Source organism: Arachis ipaensis, chromosome B10 (assembly GCF_059453495.1).
Source record: "Arachis ipaensis isolate K30076 ecotype BB chromosome B10, ASM5945349v1, whole genome shotgun sequence".
In the NCBI taxonomy this organism is placed as follows: domain Eukaryota; kingdom Viridiplantae; phylum Streptophyta; class Magnoliopsida; order Fabales; family Fabaceae; genus Arachis; species Arachis ipaensis.
The window spans coordinates 28,298,979-28,323,721 of NC_142435.1; the positions used below are offsets into that span (position 1 = coordinate 28,298,979).

Genomic DNA, 24,743 nt, shown 5'->3' on the forward strand with positions numbered 1-24,743 from the left:
GTTCAAGGACTCGGTCAATCTGGAGGAGGATAGTAGCCTTCTTCTTGTTCATAGGTCTTTTTGGGTTGATTTGAACTCTATTGGACTTTGGAAAATTTTCAATCAGATTGTCCCATGTTTTATTTCATTTCATGTTTAGAGTATTTTCTTGCTTGAACTCTATTGTTCTCTTTATTATTAGAATGTACAACTAGATTAGAATGTTTTTTACTAGTCTTATATTATTATTATTGTTGTTGTTCTTATTATGTAACTGCTTTTTTATTTCAGGTTGGTTTGCGTTAAGAAGTTTAGCTGTTTTGTTGGGAAAGACACTATAATTTGGCTATCTTTTAATAGAAATTTATTTTTATTTTTAGTTGTGTTGACTATTGAACTTTTAAACTTCTTTAATTGTCGTATTTGAATTCCTTTTGTCTTTAAATTTTATTAGACCAAGACTTTGTTAGCTATTGTATATTTGTGCTTGTCGATTTCAATGTTATGACTTTGTAAAATAGTATGTTAGTATTTTTTTGAATTGATTCAAAAAACCGAACAAACCGAACCAAACCAAACCGATTTAATTGGTTTGGTTTGGTTCGGATAGCTTTGATAAAAAAATCGAACCAAACCGAACCGCAGTTTAATTGGACGATCGGATCGGATGACTTTTCTCTCAAAAACCGAACCAAACCACACCGCGAACACCCCTATCAAGTAGTGTTCTTTGTGGTAAATTTACAAAAAAAAAATTGACTTCTTACTTCACAACTTTTAAGTTGTTACTAAGCCTCTAAATTATTGACCATTTAATTGGTCTAGTAATTATAAGCCTTTGAAGTGTATAATGATATGATCACAAATTGAAATTTGTAAATCTTACTATCTTTTTGGTGGAATTTTTGTATTATGTGCTTTAATGCTTCTCTTTTATGATCATGCATTTTTTGCTTTTTTTTTGTTTGTTTAAGCATATTGTTCATCTTGTGAACATGGATTGTGTTAAACTCATCTTGGGGTAAAACTTAGAATGAAGAGAATGTGAAAAGCGACGTGTCCCCACAGACAGCGCCACCGTTCATATGTATTTTTGCTCTTCCGAGTTTAGGAGTTACCTGAACAAAATTGTAGAGAGTAGGTTGAAAACACGATGTTGCTGTCATCCTCCTATACCGAGTTCATAATGTCCCAAGTTCGTCATTCCCAATGGTGGGATCTTTCTTGCAAGGACTCCGACAGTTAAGTTAGCATGGGTCGCAAGAGGAACTAAGTTAGAGCTCATACCTAAATAATGCATGTATTTGGAGTAGTGCGTATGTTATGAGGTTATGATGTTACAAGTTTCTTTTATATGGGTTGCTCTTTTCATGAGCTAGTCTCATCATAAGATGCTTGATGCCTTATTGTGGTCTTTGTTCATATGATGCTCTTAGGCCTATAAATAGTCAATTTGTAACATTCTCCTGTAAAAGTACAATGATAGTTATAATTTAACAATTAACCTCATAAAAAAATTGAGTTATTAGGCATTAGAATGAGTTATGAGCAAGGTTCTAAAAACCGGACCGGTTCTTAAATCGCTCTAGTCACTAGTTTACTAGTCCAACTGTGACTCAATCAAAAAAACTATTTTATAATAAAATAATAAATAAATTATAAATAAACATCCTAAAAAGTACAAACATCAAATATTATTCAAACTTTAATGTCTGAAAAAACAGTGTAGCATTTGCCAAAACTCAGATAAATGAAGTCTTGAAGTATACACTACAAGAAATGCAATGAGTACCATCAGATTTATCGTTATCTTGAAGTTGACGGTATAAACAGCGGCGAAAATTGTCTACCAGCGGGTTATTTTGTCAGATGCTAATTACCAGCGGAATTTTTAATGAATTTGTGGAGACTGAGTGGCTGCTAACCGTCAGATTATTTCGACGGTAACTTTGACGCCATATCATGTGTTTTGGTGCCAAGTTACCATCGGATTTGTTCGTCGATAAATCCTATAGTAATTTTTTGGCACAGTTAAGCCATAATTAGTAGTCAAATTAAGACTCTTCTTAACAAAATTAGGACAGAAATTCAAAATTACTAGAAATTAACAAATTATTTTATTAAAAATAAATAGTCTGAATATAATAAATATTACAGAAATATAATACAATGAAGTAGACATAAAAAAATCAAATCCCTAATCCCTACAGATCCTGATAATTGTCATCGTTGTTGTCTTCCCCCTGCTAAAGAGGCAGAGTAAGCGCTGATGTCAGTTCCCTACTAGCAGCGTTGCCGCTGGTACTAGCAGCACCGCTGCCTCCAGCGCACATCTGCTCATTGTACACCTCCATCTGCTCTCACAAACGATCTAGCTGCTCCAGCTTCTCTGTCAGGTCCGAGCTGATAGCAACGACTCCTTCCGCGTGTGTAAGAAGGTCGTTGTACCTCTTTTCAGATTGCTCCACTTGTTGGTGAAGCTCCTGTGTTAGATTATGTACCTCCTCCCTCAAGTCGACAATTTCTTGGGGTTTGGCAGGGCTGGTGGTAGAGGCAGATGTAGAGGCAGAGGAAGCCACCAATGCGGAGGAGCGGAGGCCACTGGCGAAGAACGACCCAAACCCAAAGCAACAATTCTTGTAGGGTTTAGAGGTGGTCTTGTGCCAAACTAACCAAGAAGGTTTAGCGGCTCATAACTCAAAGAGAAAACTAGGGTTCAAAAAGTGTGAAATTGCGTAAGAGAGAAGATTCCCTGAAGGGATAAATCTTTTTGCTTTTATATCTAGTCTAATTTGATTTGAAACTAAAATAAAAAACAAAAATAATAAAATCTAAAGCTAAAATATTTTTTTGTAAATGAAAATAATTAAAACAAAATAAAATAGAACAATTAAACACTAAATCCAACTACAGATGCTCCTTTGGTGAAAGTGGATCCGCATTGCTAGCGCTAAACGCTGAATGGACAGAAACTCCTCTTTAAATTCTGATTGACTGGCGCTAAATGTCAGCTTTGGCATTTAGCACCCTAGTGGGCAGAGTTCTCCCTTGCGTTTCTGATTTGCTGGCGCTAAACACCCAGGTCCGCGTTTAGCGCCAGTTTGACAGATTCAAAACTCTTCTCTTTTCTTGCACACGACCTCTGCGAAACCGATCCAAACTTTACCTGTGGTAATTAAAACCTAAAGCAACTCAAATTAGCATCCAAAGAGGTTTTAAACACTAAAATTAAATTAAAACTCAATAAATTTGTATCTAAAATAAATAGAAAATGGAGAAAAGATGCTCACGTATCACAACACCAAACTTGAACTGTTGCTTGTCCTCAAGCAACTAAAAGTGATATAGGACTAAAAAGAGAAATCGTCTAAGACTTGAGTGTTCATTTAAACTCTTGTCCAATTACTAAGTGGTGTTAATGACACTTTGATTCTGAATAGGTTTTGCATCTCACTATCCTTTGAAGCTTAGAAATGTTTATATCCCTCAAAATTAGAACTCAGATGATATTATGGATTCTCTTCCTCCTTAAGCCCTGATTAATCCTTGAACACAGCTTTTTCTTGTCTTTTCTTTGGTGCTGTGCACCTTGAGCCTAGCCGTGACTCTAAATATTTTGTCTCAAGCTTAACTTGACACAAAAATACCACAAGCACTTAACTGGGGAACTCTTTGAGTTTTCATTTTCTTTTCTTTTAATTTCTCCTAGCCAGTGGTGCTCAGAGCCTTTAGCATACTCTGTAATTGCACTTAGTCTTGACTCTTAGTGCTCTATCCAAGGGTTACTTGTCATATTCACACCATAAGCATATGGTTGGGAAAATGACTCTTTAAACTTTTAATCATATTTGACCTTCCTAACCATTGATGCTTAGAGACTTGGATCTTGCCTTTTATTTTATTTTTCTTTTTTGCTGTTTGTTTTGTTTCAAGGATTAATTTCTTTCTCAATTTAGAGAATCCATAATATTTTTCTAAGTTCCTGTACCTCAAGAAATCAACATTCTTTACTTCAATCTCAATCATGCACTATTCACTTCATGCATTCAGAATCATAGATAATACCACAACATCAAAGTAACTAGAACAAATCAGAATATATACTCAAGTCTCATGTATTTTACTACTTTTTTCTTTTTCTTTTGATTTTTCAAACTCAATGAGCAATACATGAGATATTTTTTAAAATAAACATAAAATATCAAATTAAATACTAAGATAGAAAAATAATAAAATACTTCTAATAATCATGCAAAAGAATTCAAACGGATAACAGAAAGCAAGATAAAATAACTAGAATAATAGAAAATAAGTAAAGCAGTGGATAATGTAACTCAACCACCTCAGTCTTAGTGGTTACTCCCTCCCAGGAATCCTCTCAAGTGCGTCAGCTCCTTCAACTCTCACCTCTGACTCTGCTGTTCCTCTACTAGCTGATGGAGGAGGGCAGAGTGATCCTGATACTCTATCCTCAACTGATCAACAGAAGACGTCAGCTACCCAATAGATGTGGTTAACTGATCCCAATAGTCACGAGGAGGGAAATAATATCCCTGAGGCATCTCAGGCTGCTCTTGCTGAGAAGGGGAAACTAACTCCTGAGGCGGTGCTCGTCCAAGCTCCTTGGCATACTCCATACGGAACTAGCTCCTGAGGCGGTGCTCGTCCAAGCTCATTGGCATACTTCATACCCCTCCGTGTGATCGGCCTCTCAAATGTCAATAGGGGTGTCTCCATCAATGCGGACTCGAGCAGCCTCACACAAGTGGAAGATGAGGTGGGGGAAGGTCAATTTAATAGAGGTGAAGGCCTTCGCCACTATGTTGTACAGCTCCTGAGGGATCACACGGTGCACCCCCACCTCATTACCAAGTATGATGCAGTGAATCATCATAGCTCGGTCAATAGTAACCTCAGACCGGTTACTCATAAGGATGATGGAGCGCTAAATGAACTCCAACCACCCCCAAGCAACCGGCTTCAAATCATGCCTTCCCAATTGGTGTGGCTACCCTCTAGCATCCCTCCTCCATTGTGCTTTATGGAGGTATATATTAGTGAGGACCTGGTCCAGTCTCTAATCAGTATTGACTCTATGAGTGTAGGAGTGAGGATCATCTCTGAATGGTGGCAGCTGAAGTATATCCCTCACCTTCTCTGGACCAAACTCCAGGATCCTCCCTCAGACCATAGTGCGCTAGTTCTTTGGTTTGGGGTTCACACCCTTGACATGCTTGTAAGTCACCTAAGCATTTGGTGTAGAACTCCCTGACCATCAGAACACCAACATCAGTTACAGGGTTGCACAAAACTCCCCAACTCCTCCTCAGAATTTGTTCTCGGATCTCCGGATATTATCCGGTTACAAATCAAATCGGACCTCCGGGGTCACCTTCTTTTTGCTCACAACTTCATTAAAGTGACCCTCGTGGGTCTTGGAGAAGAACCGACTAAAGTCAAATGGACCGGTTGCAGGAGCTTTCTCTTTTTTCTTCCTTGAAGAGGATTCTCTAGTTTTTGGTGCCATATAGATAATGATAGAAATGAAAAAGTGGAGCATCCCAACACCAAGTTTAAAACTTTTGCTCGTCCCCGAGCAAAAAAAAAAAAAAAGAACAGAAAAAAAAGAAAGGAGAAAAATAAATTGACTATGAGGTGGTAAGAAAGGAGAAAAAATAAATAAGAAGGAAGTAACGAGGTGAAAATGAAGAAAAGGGATAGAAGATGGTGAATGGAGGTCTGGTGAAAAGTGAAAAAGAAGTAGGTCTTTATAGAAAGGGGGGAAGGTTCAGTTATATTGGAGAGGGAGTAGGGTTGGGTAAAGTAAATGGGTTGGTATATGGGGAATGGGAAAGAGAGATATGGGGGAGATTTGATGAGATTTGATATGGTGATGGGGTGTGAAAAATTGAATGAATGGATTTGGGGTGAAATATGAATTGATGGGGGTTGAAGGGAAGGAATGATGGAGGAGAGAGAGAGGGGTTTGAAATGGTAAAAAAAAAGGGTGGGTGAAGTTGTTACCGTTGCAAATTTGAATTTCCTTTCTCAATACTCAATTCTACGTCCAGCGTTTAGTGCCACAGTGCCTCGCATTATGTGCCATTTACGGAACTAAACGTCCATCCTGGCGTTTAGCGCCACTACCCTTTTAAATATTTTTTTAGGACGAGGCCTGGCGCTAAACGCCCAAGTGGCGTTTAGCGCCCTATGAGGCATGAGTCTGTCTTGGGTTGCGTGCCATCTAGGGCGTTAAACGCCAGAAGACGTTTAACGCCAACACTCTAGCTGCAAAATCAGGTGCTAAATGCCCAGCTTGGCATTTAATGCCACCCTTCAGTGAGCTCCTTGAGAATTGTGCCATTCTCTGTGAAGTATACATACTTTTTTTTATGATACACACATCTACACTTCAAGTTATTCCTGCCATAGTTGTAAGAACCGGACCGGACCGGCCGGTTCGACCGGAAAACCGGTGAACCGGACCCATAACCGGTCCGGTTGAGTGCTGTAACCGGATAAGGAAGAGAGCCGTTTCGAACCGGGTTGAACCGGCCGGTTTTGATGAAAACCAGAAAACCGGCGGTTTCTGGTTAACCGACCGGTTCGAAAATGTTTTTTTTTAATTTTTTTTTCTTTTCCAAAACGACGTCGTTTTGGTTTATTTAAAAAAAAAAAAAAAAAAAAAAGAAAAGTCCTACGGCGCCTAAGCCCCCCACCCCAGTTTTTAGTTTTCACTTTCCCCTTTTCCCCCCAAGGCCCCAACCCTAACGGCGCCTAAGCCCCCCTCAGTCCCTCACCTCACTCACCCAGCCCCCAGCCCCCAGCCGCCCGCCGTCATCCTCTTCGTCTCACCGCCAGGCGCCGGTCTGAACTCTGAAGGAACCAACTCAACCAAGGGAGTAGGAACAGGACAGAGACAGAGACAGATACAGACTCGCGACGGCGCCACCCGCGAACTCGCCGTTGCCGCGAAGTCGCCGTTGCCGCCCAGTCGAAGTCGCCGTTCCATCGCCGTCGCCCTCGCCCAGTCGAACTCGCCGTTCCAGCGCCGTCGCCCTCGCCCAGTCGAATTTGCCGTTCCAGCGCCGTCGCCCTCGCCCAGTCGAAGTCGCCGTTCCAGCGCCGTCGCCCTCGCCCAGTCGCCGTTGCTTTTCCGGTCGAACTCGCCGTTGCCTCACCCTTCTGCTCTGTGACTCTGTGAAACAGGTAAGCTCCAGTTGATTGTTCTGTAATATGCTTCTGCTCTGTTCTGTAATATTTCTGTAATATTTCTGTAATATTTCTGTAATATGCTTCTGCTCTGTTCTGCACTAGAAGTTTAATGATTGTTCTGTGAAAAATGCATTACACCCGCTCTGTTCTGTGAAAAACTTACTTTGTTTCTACACTTCTTGCTGACTTGCTGTTATGAATATGAATATGCTTGTTGAAATTGTTAAGCTGAATATCCTTGTTGAAACTTGAAAGCTTGAAATATGAAATTGTTGAATATGCTTATTGAAATTGTTAAGCTGAATATCCTTGCTGACTTGTAAGTTGTAAATTTGTTGTTTACTTGTTTTGTTGATTTGTACTGGAAATATGAAACTGTTGAATTATATGCTTGATTTGAAATTTGAATCTATGAAATATGAATATGTTTGTCTTGCTGAATAGGGAATTTAACTATTTAAGCATTTAAGGTTGCTGTCTTGGTGAATAGGGAATAGGAACTAGGGAATTTACTAATTTAGGATTGTTATTGTTTTATAATTTTGCGGTTTTGCTACTCCATATTCTTTTAGAATGTCTGCTGCGAATACACCATCAGAAACACCATCTTCGCAAGAACAAGGATCAACTGCTGATGCATCAATCGGAACCCAAAAAAACAATAATAGAGCAAAAAACGATCCTGCATGGGGTCATTGTAAACAAGTTGTGGAGTCTGGAAAAACAATTCTGCTATGCATATATTGTGAGAAGCTTATTAGGGGTGGAGGAATTCATCGGTTTAAGCTTCATTTGGCTGGAAAAGGAGGAGATGTTGAGTCTTGTCGAAAGGTGCCAGCTGCAGTGAGACACCAATTCCATGAAAGTATTGAAGAGCTTCGAAGCAAGAAAAGAAAAACTCAAGAACAATATGCCGAAAGTTATAATGCTTGTGATGATGTTGAAAGAGAATTTGACGAGATCGAACGTAATGAGATGCAACAACAACAAAAATCCAGGGTTCCAACACCTAACTCTAGAAAAGGAAAACAAGTCAAAGGTTTACAATCCTATTTTCCACCAGCAACAACACCCGGAGCTCAACCAAGTATCAAAAGCGTTCTTCAAAGCAAAGAAATTGTGGAGAAGTGTGATATTGCTATTGCGAAATGGATGGTGGATGCCTCTGTTCCATTTAATGCGGTTAATTCAGCTTACTATCAGCCAATGATTGATGCTATTGCAAGCATGGGTGCAGGGTATAAAGGGCCAAGTTATCCAAGAGTCCGTGGGTATTTGTTGAGTAAATTAGTTGAGGATGTGAGGAAAATGATTGATGGTTATCGTGAGATTTGGAAGCAAACTGGATGCACTATTATGGCCGATGGATGGACTGATCGTTGTAGGCGTACTTTGATTAATTTTTTAGTTTATTGTCCTAAAGGAACTGTTTTTCTAAAGTCGGTTGATGCTTCTAATATCTCAAAAACTGCTGAAAATTTGTTTAAGTTGTTTAGGGATGTTGTATTGTTTGTTGGTCCTGAAAATGTTGTGCATATTGTAACGGACAATGCTGCAAACTATGTTGCTGCGGGAAGGTTGTTGGAGGCTGAGTTTCCTAAATTATATTGGTCCCCTTGTGCAGCTCATTGTGTTAATCTGATGTTTCAAGATATTGGGAAGTTGCAAGAAGTGAGTCAAACTGTGTCACAAGCTTCACTGATCACTAAGTATATCTATAATCATTGCTATCCACTGTTCTTGATGAGAAAGTTTACAGGTGGGCGGGAAATACTTCGTCCAGCTCCAACTCGGTTTGCTACTAATTTCATTGCTTTGCAAAGTATTTTAGCTCAAAAGGATCCTTTGAGAGCTATGGTGACTTCTAGAGAATTTACAAGCTCGGCTTACTCCAAAGAAGCCAAAGCTAAGAAATTCGTGGATCAAGTCTTGGATTCTAAATTTTGGAGTCAATGCACTGATATTGTTAAGCTTACTGAGCCACTTGTTCGTGTTTTACGTATTGTGGATAGTGAAGACAGACCTGCCATGGGTTTTCTTTATCAAGCTATTTATAAGGCTAGAGAAGAAATGGTGAAGAGGTTTCAGAAAAGAAAGAAGGTTGTTGATCCTTATTTGAAGATTTTGGATACCCGTTGGGATGCACAACTTAAGAAAAATCTTCATGCCGCTGGTTATTGGTTAAATCCAGCTTTTCGATTTAATGCTGGAGAATTTGAAAAGCACAAAGAAACGATTTCTGGCTTGTTGGATGTCATTGAGAAATATGCTTATGATGATCCTGTACTGAATTCTAAGCTGACAAGTGAGAAGAGGATCTTTAAGAATGCTGAGAAAGATTTTGGAAGACCCTCTGCAATACGTGAACGAACCACTGTTATGCTAGGTGAAATTTCTTCATAAATTTGGTCTTTTACTATTGTGATGTATTAATTATGTGATATTATGATTGTGATAAATTATTTATCTGTTTTTTTATGTTAAGATCAATGGTGGGAATCTTATGGTTGTGGAGCCCCAAATTTGCAAAAGTTGGCTATTCGTGTTTTAAGCCAGACTTGTAGCTCTTCAGGTTGTGAGCGTAACTGGAGTATTTTTGAACACATTCACTCAAAGAAGAGGAATCGGTTAGAGCATCAAAAACTTAATGATCTTGTTTATGTTCATTACAACTTAAGGTTACAACAAAGGTACTTTTTTTATTGTTTTAAGTTGAAAGCATTATTTTAAAATCTTAATCATCACATGAGTAACGAAATATATTGATAACATAGGAACCAAATGAGAAACCAAGTTTATGATCCAATTTGTCTTGATGCATTTGAGGATCATTCGGAATGGATACTGGAAGATTCACCACCATTTTTAACTCCTGAAGAAATTGATGCTTTACGAAATGATCTTGCAAATATGTCTCTTCAATCACCTTTAGATGATTTAGGTATGCTTTTATTTATTTATGAATTTTGATCAACTATGATTTTTGTATGCCTTATAACATGTTTTATATTATTTTTTATCTTGATTTGTGAAACATTATCTATAATGCTAGATCAATTGGATTTGGAAGATGATCGGGATGAAGATGGAGCTAATAATTCTGTGGAAAATGCAAATCAAAATGAAACCAATCAGGATGTAGCTCCACATTTGTCAGATGAAGAGCAACTTGCCGACTTTGAAATCACTCCTTGGATTTAGTTTATGAATTGTTATCCATATTGTGTTTAATTAAGATACTAATGTACTAGTACTAACTACTTTCATGTTTATCTTTGTATTAGTTATATTTAGACTTTGAAACTTGGTTGTTTTTAAAATGTTGGTGAAGAACTAACGATATGTATTTTGAATTTATTAATTTTATGACTATTTTTAGTATTTTATATTTTTTATTTATGTGAAACCGGTTTTATCGGTTCAACTAGCGGTTTATCGGTTGAACCAATAAACCAGTGAACCAGTGACCTGATCGGTTCGATTACCGGTCCGGTTCTTACAACTATGATTCCTGCATTACCTCTCTTTGCCACAATGCTACTTCCTTTCTGTAATGTCATTATGCAAGTGTGTCATATATACTACTAAGTGAAAGAAAATCCACTTGAAAGAGTTAAGATATAATTCACTAACCTGCTCAAAAGTTTAGCTTCCAAAAATACACCTTCTCCAAGAGAAGCTACCTGCAGACTCCAACATAAAGAAATATTAATTAATTAAACACCACAAATATAAAATTCTGAATTGTCTCAACACACATACAAGAACAATCAAGTCTTTTACCATAGTACTATAGAAAGTGGCGACCAAGATGCTAATAATTTCAAACACAATAAAAAAGGGGGAAAGATCAAAAGAGAATAAAGAGCAACAATGCAAGAAGATATAACTAGAGGCTCTTATCCTTGTAGTAAATAAGAGCTTTCAGTTTCAAGTTTCTCTTTTCCATGACTTCAAATATATTAAAGTAGATTTATTTTAAAATAGAGTATATATATATATATATATATATATATATATATATATATATCAAAAAATTCAATATTCTTCTAGAAAACACAGCTTCTTCTACCTCTTCTCCAAAAACATAATCTGATTTAGGTTATTATCAGTATCCTCTGGCATATTCATGTTACATAACTATGGTTATTATGTAAAATTTTGAAATGTTTCTAAAAACTTACCAATATACTATAGAACATGTAAGTAGAGATCCTTCTAGTTTTTCCTTCCAAAAATAAACTAGGAAACAATAATTTACACAGATTTAAAGAACTAATACATATGACACATACGAACGAATGGGAACTTGTTCGCAACTTATATTTTAATAATATATATGAAAAAATAAATTGTTAATAGAGACTTACCAGCAACGTTCAAAAATGTTAATTATAATAAGTATATATAATTTAATGAATTTATGACCTTATTATATTATTTTTAAATTCTAAATAATAAATATACAATTCATAATAATTACCACACTTAAATCACAATATTAACCATACTAAATCTCAAATACAATAATATAATTCATATTCCATAAATCTACATCAAATTATCAAACCACACTTAAATCAAAATACACCACATATTTCATAATAATAACTATGTTACTATGAATTTTCTTAATTTTATATTTATAAGATGCTATAAAATAAGTAAAATATCTTTCAAAAAAAAAAAATAGTCAGCCTGCCCCACCCCCTCGAAAGCCCGCGAATTTGGCAAGACACGGATTTGGCAGGTATTTAAAAATTGGCAAGTCTAAAATTTTATTTCGGAAAAGTATATGAAACCAAAAGGTTACCAGCCAAAAACTAACTAAAATCACATTAATTTATATTAATAATTAATTTAAAATTTTTTAAATTCAAAATTTAAAAATTTAAAATTAATTAAGTAAACCTAATTAAAACCTATAAAAGCCTTCCTCTTCTCTCTCCCATTAACCTACCACCTCCAACAATCCCACATAGAGACCTCTCTTTCTCTGCTGGCCGGCGACTTCCATGCTCTCCGCGACGCCCTCAACAAGCGCATTCAAGGCAACTGCTTCAACATAAAGTTTACCTTCGACTTCGTCACTGACGAAACCTTCTCCTCTTCCCTCCTCAACCACCTCCTTCAAATCCTATCCACCCTCAATCGCGGCATCACTCACAAAAACACGTTTGATTCCCTCATCACCCTCAACTTTCGGTGTTGCTGAGTGTTTCTGTTTTCTGCCATGGATCCAAACCGCGCTAGGAACACCGATTACATAAACGCCTACGGATTCGGCGATGATGGTGGTACTTTGCTTTCAGATTTCAACGATTGGGATCTACACGGACAATACAATCACCCTTTCGATTTAACTCCAAGTAATGCTTTTGATCGGTTTGACGCCGACACATTTGGCTTGCATGCACATGCGGTTTTGAATTCCGGAAGCTCGGAGCCGTTTGTTCCACCCTCTTCCGCGAGCCATGTGGAAAAATCCATGTCGGGTTCAGCCTTTGGGGCTGTGGTTTCTATGGCGGATCCTTTCGTGGAAGACATTCATATTTGTAATATAAAAAAATTCAAAAAATATATAAAAAAACATCCATTTAGTATGAATAAGAAACATTCTGATACTTAGCAGAAGAAACATCTATATATATTAACTCTATAAAATTTTTAAAAAAATATGAAATTCTTAAAGAAATAGAGACATTCACATTTGTAATACAAAAAAATTCGAAAAATATATAAAAGAACATCCATTTAATATGAAAAAGAAACATTCTGATACTTAGCACAAAAAACATTCATATATATTAATTCGTAAAAATTTTGGATTCACCCAAATATATTTGGCTGGTTTTTGGCTAATACCCTTTTGATTCTCTAGCATTTTCAGTTCATTTTTTTTTGATAGTTTGGCCCAATAAATTCGGCCTATTTTGCCAATTCTGCCTATCTAGGTGGTACATGTTTTTTATAAAACTAAAATAAAAAAATTTAATATTGCAGATTTTGTAAATAAAAAATGTCAAACTTTCCTAAATTTTTAAAAATTTAAGTTGCATATTTAAGTTTTATAACTTTCGTAATTTTTGAAAAAAGAAAAAGAGGAGTGATGACTTATTTTCAAATTAGTTATAAGTGTATAATAATTATAAAAATTAAATTAAATAAAAATAAAGTGGTTCTTTAAATATAGAAAACATCATTAATTAACAAATTAAAAAATTAAAATATTTAAATTTAAAGACTGAACAATGGATAAAAATTGAAAGACAAGTATTTTCGTATTTAGACGAACAAAATATTAATTAAAGGAGGCACATGTGCATGGCAATGGCAAGTGATGAATCATGATATCGCCTAACCACACCATGCATTATGAGTGAGACCTAAACTCACTTATTCTAAAAGAAGCAATCTTTTTCAAAACAACAAAGAAACCAACATAAATTCAATTTGTCCCACGTCAACATGAGTAAGCTAACAGCAGCAATTCTTTTCATTGATAAAAGAAGCAATCTTTTTCAAGACCTCACGAGAACTGTCTTCATACGGCTTATAAACATGCTCGCAATGTCCCAAACCCTGATTCTCAACGAGCTCAACACTTCCACTCCAACCACTCTTCTTCAGCGCCGTAACGTAGTTCCTTCCGGCAACCAGCAAAGGATCCTTCTCCGCCACACACACCAAAACCCTCTTACACCCAAGACTCTGTAAATCCTCCACCGTCGGCTTCAGCCTCGGATCCTCCGGCCCGTTCTTCTCCTTGCACATGAACAGCCACTGATCATCGTCCCCTATTCCACCAAAGAAAGGGTGCACCAGAATCGCACCCTCCACACTCACACCCCTCGGTAACACTGTTTTTCCCACTAGGCTAGCCACCCAGTGCGAGAGGTTACCGCCGGTGCCGCTTCCGGCGATGAAAACACGCTGCAGGTCGGCAAGGTCGTTAAGCCAGGGCTCTGGTCCATCCCCGCCCTTGTGCGACACGACCCACTGGAGAGATCTCCAGGCGTCTTCGTAGCACTCGGGCGGTGATCGGGCCGGGAACTTAGCGTACTCTACGGAGACCGCAAGGACCTTGGCTTCGTTGGCAATGGCGGCGACGTGGTTACTGTATTCCTCGGTGAAGGCGGAACTGGCGCAGAAGCCGCTGCCATGGAAGAAGAGCAAGACAGGGAGTTTGTTGTTGGGGTTGGGTGTTTTTGGGAGGAAGATACGAGCGGAGACCGGTGCACATGGATCGGAAGAAATAACGGCGTCTTTAACGTCGCAGGGAGGATAGAATACTGGCGTGGAATGGAGTGACTCCACCCCGCCGTCTTTGTAGACGCGGAAGAAGGGGAACTCGAGTGACACCTCCTTTTCTTCCATGGTAGCTTCCACTCTCCTTTTTGCGTGTTTTTTCTTGATTGTTGCAGTGCCTAGAGAAATAGAGTGATGAACAGTGGTGCTGTAAGTGGATAGAGGGGGTTGTGGCTGAGGTGCTAAGGCCGGTGGCAGGATCGGGGTCCTCGGACGGAGGACAGAATATTTGCTTAAGAGGGAGGTGCTCCACCGTGCCGTCGATGCCATTGTTGTTGTGTGAATTGTCTTGTTTGTTGCAGTGCTTATTAGATTGCGAGAGTGATGAATAATGGAGGTGTAGGTGGACGAAGGGTTTTGTTGATGAGGTGCTGAGGCCGGTCGCAGGGTGGTCGTGGTCCTCAGAAGAATGGAGGAGCTGCACCGTGCAGTCGCCATTGTTGTGTGTTGTGTGTTGTGTGTTTGATGAGGGTGATGAATTGCTGAGGATGTAATAAGTGGACGAAGGGTTCACTTATATAATCAGTACATCCACCGTAAAAATTATTTAAAAAGACCTTGACCTGATCAATTTAAAATTGGTAATTAATTTTTTCTCTTTTCAACAAATTATTATTAATATTGATAAAATATAACACGTTATCCAAACATAAATATATTTAATTAAAATAAACTCGTCTAAAACGCAAACAGATTAGCAGTAAAAATATCCTTCTATTTTTTATTTTATGTTCATTTATGTTTTTTTTTTTCATTTTGTTCGAAATTAACCATTAACTTTGGAATGTTGTAAAGTTAAAATTATCTATTTATATTTTAGTTTTTTTATAAATATTGTCTATTTCCATTTTTTTTAACCTAAGATTTTTATTGATATACTTTATATTTTGTCCAGAACGTTCGATATTCATTATTATCGTTGACATATTAAAAAAAAAAAAGTAAAACATGAATAACATGAAATAACATTTTTTATTTACTTTTAGAGCACTTTAAAAATTCTCTTAATTCACCTATAAATTTTTCTTGTTCATCAAATAATAATTTCTCAAATAAAGCGTAGTAATATTTTTAATGAGAATATGGCATATTGTGCGCCTTAATTAATTTTTAAATATTTTTAAAAAAGTGCGTAAATCGAAAATAAGTCAATCAAATGACGAACCAATTGGTTTTTTAAATCAAAATATGATAAAATAAATTTGTCAATAGCCAAAATACCCTTGATCAATATTATAGTCCCTCAAAACCGGTTTAATTGTTGCCATTACTAATTTAATTTAATTTAGTTTAATTTCTTAAAATTGGTTGATTTATTTGGTTCTCCTCCCCCCCCCCCAAAACAAGTTTGACTACTAAAAGTAAAATCTCACTAATACTATTTTAATTTGCTAAATAAAAATACTCAGTGCTAAAGTATTTTTAGATTCAACCAAATCATGTTATGTATATGTCTACTTATACATTTTTCTTTTTTTCTATACACGCACTTTTGTATGCATCTTCTCATACTTAGATTCTTATGCGCCTTTTTCTTTTATTCTATTTTATTTTTCTACATCCTCTTTTTTTTTTTTTTCTTTTCTGCGTCATCTTTTTCTTTAATAATTTTTGAATGAACTACTAACTCGATATTTTTGCGAATGAAAACGCGACTCTTCATGGAAAAAACAATCCATTTCAGCCCTCTGTCACCCATTTCCAGGACACAATGCAATTTTTATAGGTGTTTTTCCGTCAATTTCGAACGAAAAATGCTAACCTATCATAATAACCGTGTGTGCTAACACCTCTCCTTGCTGAGATGGATATTCGTTGCATACGTGTACACTTCAAAATCATTAGAGAGTTAATTGTCATCTTCCATGTCTGCAAAAACGTCATTGTTTCCCCTGTCATCTTCCACTCATATGTCCATGTTGAATAGTTCCTCGTAACCAACCTCTTCCTTAACGGTGAGACCTCCCTTACCTCCTTCAATTTGTTGTCTCGTTGCACCTTGTGGCCACTGCCGCCAGTTCTTGCAGGAGCTACACGACTCAGAGAATATCCAAATCCTCATAACCTCCGACAACAATGACCAATTCACCCCCTCTCCGACTTCCTTCCAAGGTTTTCCTTTTCTCTTGGAGCCCCGAAACAATGGGTTGATGCTCACAACCCAAACCCGAATGAATTGTGGTGATGAAGATGAGAATTTGATATCCAATAATGGTATTGTTTGCAATGAACACGGTACAATTGTTGATGATGAGAAGTTAAATATTACGGCTTTGGAGACTGTGAATATGTCGCATGTGTCCTTTGGTAGCGTTTGTTGCGGGTGGCGGTGGTGGGTATGATAAGATCGTGGGTACAATGCTGGTGGAGAAAGTGGGTGCTCTAGTGAGACAGTAAGATTGTTGATGCGTTCCATTTCATCCACGTGCCACTTCCAAGCATTGCTTTGCTGTTTCGATTCCGATGATATTTGACAATTGGCATGGTTTTCAAATTCAGATTGTCATTATTGTTGTTGGTTTTCTCAATGATCATGGTGCTTATTCATGGATATGAGTCAATGAATCATGACGCTATAAGAAAATCGCTAAGTACCGTCGATAATAAAGTTACCGCCGGTAATAAAGTTATCGTTAGATTTACCGTCGTCCTGGAGTTGATGGTATAAACGTCGTTGAAAACTACTTACCAATGGATTTTTTCGTCCGACGCTAATTATCGGCGGATTTTCTATCGGTATTTTCAATGGATTTATCGAGACTGAGTTAATGATTATTTTCAATGAATTTGTCGAGAGTGAGTTGATGACTGTCGAATTTTGGCGCCATTTCACGTGTTTAGGCACCAAGTTACCGTCGGATTTATCCAAAGGGTAAATTCAAAGGGTAAATCCTACGATAATATTTTTTTTTGGCATAGTTAAACCACAATTAGTAGTCAAATTAAAACTTTTGTTAACAAAATTGTTAGCAAAAATCTAAAATTAACAAAAATCAACAAATTATTTTATTAAAAATAAATGGTTTGAATACAATAAAATATCACAGAAGTAGAATACAATGAAGTAGACAAACAAGAAAATAAAACCCCTACAGATTCCGGTAATCTTCGTTGTCATCGTTGTGGTTGTGGTTGTAACACCCTACCACACAGAGCTTTACGCCTAGGACATAAATCAAACGTGGTGAGGCGCTACGACCTCTAAAACAATATATATATATATATATATATATATATATATATGAAGAGTAGTTTAACTAGGAGCCTTGGAAGAAAGAATGAACAAAACAAGACCGAACACACGTCACACACGAAAAGCGATTAGATAGAAGAATTATATAAAAAACCAAAGAGACAAGTATATAAACAGAGTTTCAAAAGATAGATACATAATCAAGCTCTAAATTCAACCTACGAAGCAAATGTCGGCTAAATTCTAGTTTTCTAAAGTCAACCTCTAAAAGGGACAGGAAACATAAATACAGGGCGGAGTATAATATATATAAATGTCGGCTAAATTTTTAGAGGTTGACTTTAGAAAACTAGAATTTGTATTTGTCTTTTAGTTTATTTTTGGGTTGTATAATATATATATATATATATACATAAACAAAATACAAAACACCAAGTCCGAAAATAGTTCTTTGCTTTCAAAGAGTCTTCAGAATGCTTAGTGAGGTGTCTCTCAACCTGCATCTGAAAAACAGCAGAATATGTATGGAATGAGAATCGGGGGTTCTCAGTATAGTAAAGGTGCCCACATAGATATATATATAAGGTCCCGAAAAACTAGAGGCATTCCTAGAATTCTGACACTCAGATTCAAACCTAAATTTTGTTTCAAACTAGAAATATCGATAATCTATTTAGGGGATTCTAGTTCTAATATAACTATTCAATTTTCGTTTCCTTCACATCTCCTAAACACTGGGTCGAAGTCGAACAACCCTCATCATGCATCCACCATATGAGGGGGCTCCCAGATGCAAACATATATAATACAATCAAGAAAAGCACAAATATGGATAGCAAGTACATCAAATAGGACAAGTAACAGTTAATTATAGTTAAACAATTAGGCAAACCAAAACAATGCATACTCAAACAAAACATACAAGTGCAAATGATGCATGTCTGCGCTATGGCCGATGATATCATCTATCGGTTATACAGCCAAATCCGACATGTCTAGTAGCTAACTGATGCGTGATGACAAGTCATCTTATGCTAGTTTCACAAGCATTTTTCATTTGTTTCATTAGGTTTTATGCACTTTCTTGCACAATAAGTAAATGATTGGAGTAGAATTTCATGTTTATTTTGGTTCAATCAAACATTATTAATTACGTACAAAATCATGAGATTCATGCAAGAATTAGATGATTATCATAAACCCTATGATTTTGGTGAGACTTTGATGGCATGTTTGATTGATGACAGGAGAAAAGATGATGAAAAGAAAAAGCAAAAAAGTGAGGTGCAAATGAACGCTACGTTCACTAGTGACGCGCACGCGTACAAAGCACTTACACTCAGGATGACACTTTTGGAGACCCACGCGTACACATGCATGGCGCGCACGCGTGGAAGGAGGATCAACGTTCACCAGAAATGAACGCTACGTTCACTTTGAATGAACGCCTGCGATACATTCAGAATTGGAATTTGAATTTGGCCACCGACGTGCACGCGTGCTTGACACGCACGCGTCGAGGTGACAAAAGTGATGGTTGGCGCAAACGCGTACATGATGCTGGGGCGTAGAAGTGGTGATTTACCATCCATGCGCACGCGCAAAGGACGCACACGCGTGAGGAGCGTTCATGGCGCGAACGTAGCATTCAGTTAATGAACGCTTCCAAGGGACACGCATACGTGAAGATGGTGCGCAAGCATGGCTGAGGCTGAAGACAATGATGACACGCACGCGTATGTGACGCGTACACGTGATGATGCATTCAGCAAGCGAAGACGCGCACGCGCAGGGACGCGTACGCGTGGGTGAATGAACGCTGTGCTCAATTTGAAAATGCTCCGTTCTCCTGGAAGCTGCAACCAAGTACCATCCTGATCCACTACAACAAAGGCAAAAAAAAAAAAGCTCACTCTAAGTACTTGATGACAGAATTGGAAAGTGTATAAATAGAGAAGAATTTGATTTCATGAGGGAGCTCTCATTTTTTTTCATCCTTTCTAGAATTTTAGATTTTGAGATCGGATTTGAGTTTTCTTTTTGCCGTTTTTCTTCTTCTGTAATTTTTTCTTTTCTGTTTTGATAAGAGAGCAATTGAGACCTTAGTTTTCTTTCTGTTTTTATTCTTCTGCAATTTTCCATTTCTGTTTTAGAGTTTTAGAGTTGATATGAGTTTTCTTTCTGTTTATCTTCTTCTGCAATTTTCCATTTCTGTTTTGGTACTAGAATCCTGATTGATCATTTTTTCTGAATTTCTTCATCTTAGAGTTCTATGATTTACTGCAATTCACATTTTCATTTCTGTTTTGATTTGCCAGCACCCAATTCCCTTTCTAATTCATGCAATTTAAGTCTCCTTGCAATTTAGATTCTGCAATTTAAATTTCTTGCACCTTAAGTTTTAGTTATTTACATTTCTTGCAATTTAAGTTTCAGCTCTTTTAATTTCTAGCACTTTAAGTTTCTGCAATTTACTTCTTCTGCACTTTAAGATTCTGCCAATTTTCATTCTGCACTCTAGTTTACTTGCAATTTATTTTCTGTTAATCAAGTTTCACCTAATTCATCAAATATTCGCTTAACTAAATTCATCACCATACTAAAGTTGCTTAATCCATCAATCCCTGTGGGATCGACCTCAATTATGTGAGTTTTACTACTTGATGCGACCCGGTACACTTGCCGGTAAGTTTGTGTGGAATCGATTTTCCCTCATCAAGTTTTTGGCGTCGTTGCCGGAGATTGATTTAGATTGACAATGATTAAGTAGGTGATAATCTAGATTAAGTATTTTTATTTGTTTTTGTTATGCATACTAACTGTTTGAGATTTTGTTTAAGCTAACCTTAACCTCACTCTAGCAGTAGAGTGCTTTGTTTTTGGTTTCTAGTTTTGTTTGTGTTGTATGCCAAGAGGAAGAAGAGGTGAATCCACCTCCTTTGATTCTGAGCCAGAGAGAACATTTTTGAGATTGAGAAGAGAAGCAAGAGGGAAGGGAGTTATTGGAGAAGAATAATCAGAAGAGAAAGATCAAAAGATGGAGGGTAACCTCCCTAATCCACCAGAGGAAGCGGCCAACAATAATGGTCCACCTCAAAAGAGAGTTCTAGCCTCTTACACCTTCCCCAATCTAAGAAACTGTGGGAGCAGTATACTGATGAGCGGATAATTTATACGCTTTTTGGCATTTTTTTTAGTATGTTTTTAGTAGGATCTAGTTACTTTTAGGGATGTTTTTAATAGATTTTGTGTTAAATTCACATTTCTGGACTTTACTATGAGTTTGTGTGTTTTTCTGTGATTTCAGGTATTTTCTGGCTGAAATTGAGGGACTTGAGCAGAAATCAGATTCAGAGGTTGAAAAAGGACTGCTGATGCTGTTGGATTCTGACCTCCCTGCACTCAAAGTGGATTTTCTGGAGCTACAGAACTCGAAATGGCGCGCTTCCAATTGCGTTGGAAAGTAGACATCCAGGGATTTCCAACAATATATAATAGTCCATACTTTGGCCAAGAATAGATGATGTAAACTGGCGTTCAACGCCAGCCTTCGGCCCAAATCTGGCGTCCAGCGCCAGAAAAGGATCCAAAACCAGAGTTGAACGCCTAAACTGGCACAGAAACTGGCGTTCAACTCCACAAATGGCCTCTGCACGTGCAACACTCAGGCTCAGCCCAAACACACACCAAGTGGGCCCAGGAAGTGGGTTTATGCATCAATTACTTACTCATGTAAACCCTAGTGACTAGTTTATTATAAATAGGACCTCTTACTATTGTATTAGGCATCTTTGGTCTCAGTTTTATTCCATTGTTCATCTTAGGAGACTATTGATCACGTTTTAGGGGGCTGGCCATCTCGACCATGCCTGAACCTTTCACTTATGTATTTTTAACGGTAGAGTTTCTACACTCCATAGATTAAGGTGTGGAGCTCTGCTGTTCCTCAAAGATTAATGCAAAGTACTACTGTTTTCTATTCAATTCTTCTTATTTCTCTTCTAAGATATCCATTCGCACCTAAGAACGTGATGAAGGTGATGATTATGTGTGACACTCATCATCCTTCTCCCTTATGAACGCGTGCCTGAGAAACACTTCTGTTCTACATGAATTAAGCTAGAATGAGTATCTCTTAGATCTCCTAACCAGAATCTTCGTGGCGTAAGCTAGAATGATGGCGGCATTCAAGAGAATCCGGAAGGTCTAAACCTTGTCTGTGGTATTCCGAGTAGGATTCAATGATTGAATGACTGTGACGAGCTCCAAACTCGCGATTGCAGGGCGTTAGTGACAAACGCAAAAGGATAGTAAATCCTATTCCAGCATGATCGAGAACCGACAGATGAATAGCCGTGCCGTGACAGGGTGCGTGAGCAGATTATTCACTGAGAGGATAAGATGAAGCCATTGACAAAGGTGATGCCTCCAGACGATTAGCCGTGCCGTGACAGGGCATTGGATCATTTTCCCGAGAGATGACCGAAAGTAGCCATTGACAGTGGTGATGTATCACATAAAGCCAGCCATAGAAAGGAGTAAGACTGATTGGATGAAGATAGCAGGAAAGCAGAGATTCAGAGGAACGAAAATCATCTCCATTCGCTTTTATTGTTTATTTTAATCTACATAAGTATCTCTAATAAATCTACATAAGTATCTCTATCCCTTTTATTGTTTATTTTAATCTAATAAAATATCATGTTTAAATCCGCCTGACTGAGATTTGCAAGGTGACCATAGCTTGCTTCATACCAACAATCTCTGTGGGATCAACCCTTACTCACGTAAGGTTTATTACTTGGACGACCCAGTACACTTGCTGGTTAGTTGAACGGAGTTGTGTCCACACGTAGAGCCACAATGAGGATTCAATACAATTATATATTGTTACTCTCATACAAGTACAAAGAACATGGAACACAATTTCGTCCACCAAGTTTTTGGCGCCGTTGCCGGGGATTGTTCGAGTTTGGACAACTGACGGTTCATCTTGTTGCTCAGATTAGGTAATTTTCTTTTTGTTTTATTTTCAAAAATTTTTCAAAAATCTTTCAAAATTTTCTCCTTTGTTTTCGAAAAAAAAAATGTTTTCAAAAATAAATTATTCTATGGCTTCAGAATTTTTAAGAATGAATTCTAGTGTTTCATGAAGCATGTTGAAGCCTGGCTGGCTGTAAAGCCATGTCTCAATCCTTATACTCAAGAGAAGAGCTTCTTTATCTTTCTTAGCCAATTGGCTGTTGAATGTAAGGAATGTCAGGCGTGTCATGTCTGAGTTACATACTAAAGCTTGGCTGGCTATTAAGCCATGCCTGACCCTTTGATTGGAGCTTTAGAGCATAAGATTCCTGGAATTCATGTTGAAAATTTTGGAATCCTTATTTTTTCTTTTTCATATAAATTTTCGAAAAATATAAAATAAAAATCCAAAAAAATTTAGAAAATCATAAAAATCAAAAATATTTTTGTGCTCTTGTTTGAGTCTTGAGTCATATCATAAGTTTGGTGTCAATTGCATATGCATCTTGCATTTTTTCGAAAATATCATGCATTCATAGTGTTCTTCATGATCTTCAAGTTGTTCTTGGTAAGTCTTCTTGTTTGATCTTGATGATTTTTTGTTTTGTGTCTTTTCATGTTTATCATATGCATTCTTGAATTCTTAGTGCCTAAGCATTAAAGAATTCTAAGTTTGGTGTCTTGCATGTTTTCTTTGCATTAAAAGTTTTTAAAATTATGTTCTTGATGTTCATCATGACATTCATAGTGTTCTTGGTGTTCATCTTGACATTCATAGCATTCTTGCATGCATCACATGTTTTGATCTAAAAATTTCATGCATTGCATCTTTTTAGTGTTTTTCTCTTGCATCATAAAAATTCAAAAATCAAAAAAATATCTTTCCCTTTTTCTCTCATCAAATTCGAAAATTGAGTTGACTTTTTCAAAAATTTTTAAAAAATCAAATTGTTTCTCATGAGTCAAACCAAATTTTCAATTTGAAAATCTTATCTTTTTCAAAATCTTTTTCAAAAAACAAATCTTTTTCAAAATTCTTAGTTATTTTCGAAAATTCCAAAAATATTTTTCAAAAATCTTTTTCTTATTTTGAGACCAAATTTTCGAAAATAACAATAACAATTAATGTTTTGATTCAAAAATTTGAATTTTGTTACTTGCTTGTTAAGAAAGATTCAAACTTTAAGTTCTAGAATCATATCTTGTGATTTCTTGTGAATCAAGTCATTAATTGTGATTTTAAAAATCAAATCTTTTTCAAAACTAATTTCTATCATATCTTTTCAAAAATATCTTCTCATCTTATCTTTTTCAAAATATCTTTTCTAACTTCCTAACTTCTTATCTTTTCAAAATTTGTTTCAACTAACTAACAAACTTTTTGTTTGTTTCTTAACTTTTTCAAAACTACCTAACTAACTCTCTCTCTCTAATTTTCGAAAATATCTCCCCTCTTTTTCAAAAATTTCTTTTTAATTAACTAATTATTTTAATTTTTATTTTTGATTTCAAAAATTTTTCGAAAAAAATACTAACAAATTTTCAAAAAACCAATTTTCAAAAATCACTAACTCTTTTTCAAAAATATTTTCGAAAATTTCCTCTCCCCCATCTTACTCTATTTATTCATTCATATCCTAACATCTCATTTCACCTCCTTCCATCCCTACAGCTGTGTTTCTTCCTTTACATCACATTCTTTATCTCCACATCTTTTCTTCCACTCACACAGGGATCCTTATACTGTGGTATAAAGGATCTCCATTATTATTATCATTTTTCTGGCCATTCTTCCTTGTCATATGAGCAGGAGCAAGGATAAGAACATTCTTGTAGAAGCAGATCCAGAACCTGAAAGGACTCTGAAGAGAAAATTAAGAGAAGCTAAAATACAACAATCCAGAGATAACCTTTCAGAAATTTTCGAATAGGCAGAGGAGATGGCAGCCGAAAATAATAATAATGCAAGGAGGATGCTTGGTGACTTTACTGCACCTAATTCCAATTTACATGGAAGAAGCATCTC

At 36.8% G+C, this 24,743-nt stretch overlaps 2 protein-coding genes and 1 pseudogene across 2 annotated transcripts; 2 read left to right on the top strand and 1 right to left on the bottom strand.

The window, feature by feature from the left end:
• Positions 1-7,767: 7,767 nt before the first annotated feature.
• LOC148579511 (uncharacterized) lies at positions 7,768-10,415 on the top strand. The gene is made up of 4 exons (XM_088490479.1): positions 7,768-9,580; positions 9,680-9,884; positions 9,969-10,135; positions 10,247-10,415. Exons 1-4 carry the CDS (start codon positions 7,768-7,770, stop codon positions 10,393-10,395), a joined length of 2,334 nt encoding a protein of 777 aa, XP_088346605.1. The 3' UTR covers positions 10,396-10,415.
• Positions 10,416-13,452: 3,037 nt separating this feature from the next.
• On the bottom strand, positions 13,453-14,976 carry LOC107620338 (putative carboxylesterase 7). Its single transcript, XM_021114520.2, has one exon. The coding sequence runs from the start codon at positions 14,938-14,940 to the stop codon at positions 13,672-13,674; it is 1,269 nt and encodes a 422-aa protein (XP_020970179.2). The 5' UTR covers positions 14,941-14,976; the 3' UTR covers positions 13,453-13,671.
• A 1,330-nt stretch (positions 14,977-16,306) lies between these two features.
• Positions 16,307-16,976, top strand: LOC148579512 (cytidine deaminase 1-like; annotated as a pseudogene).
• Positions 16,977-24,743: the final 7,767 nt, after the last annotated feature.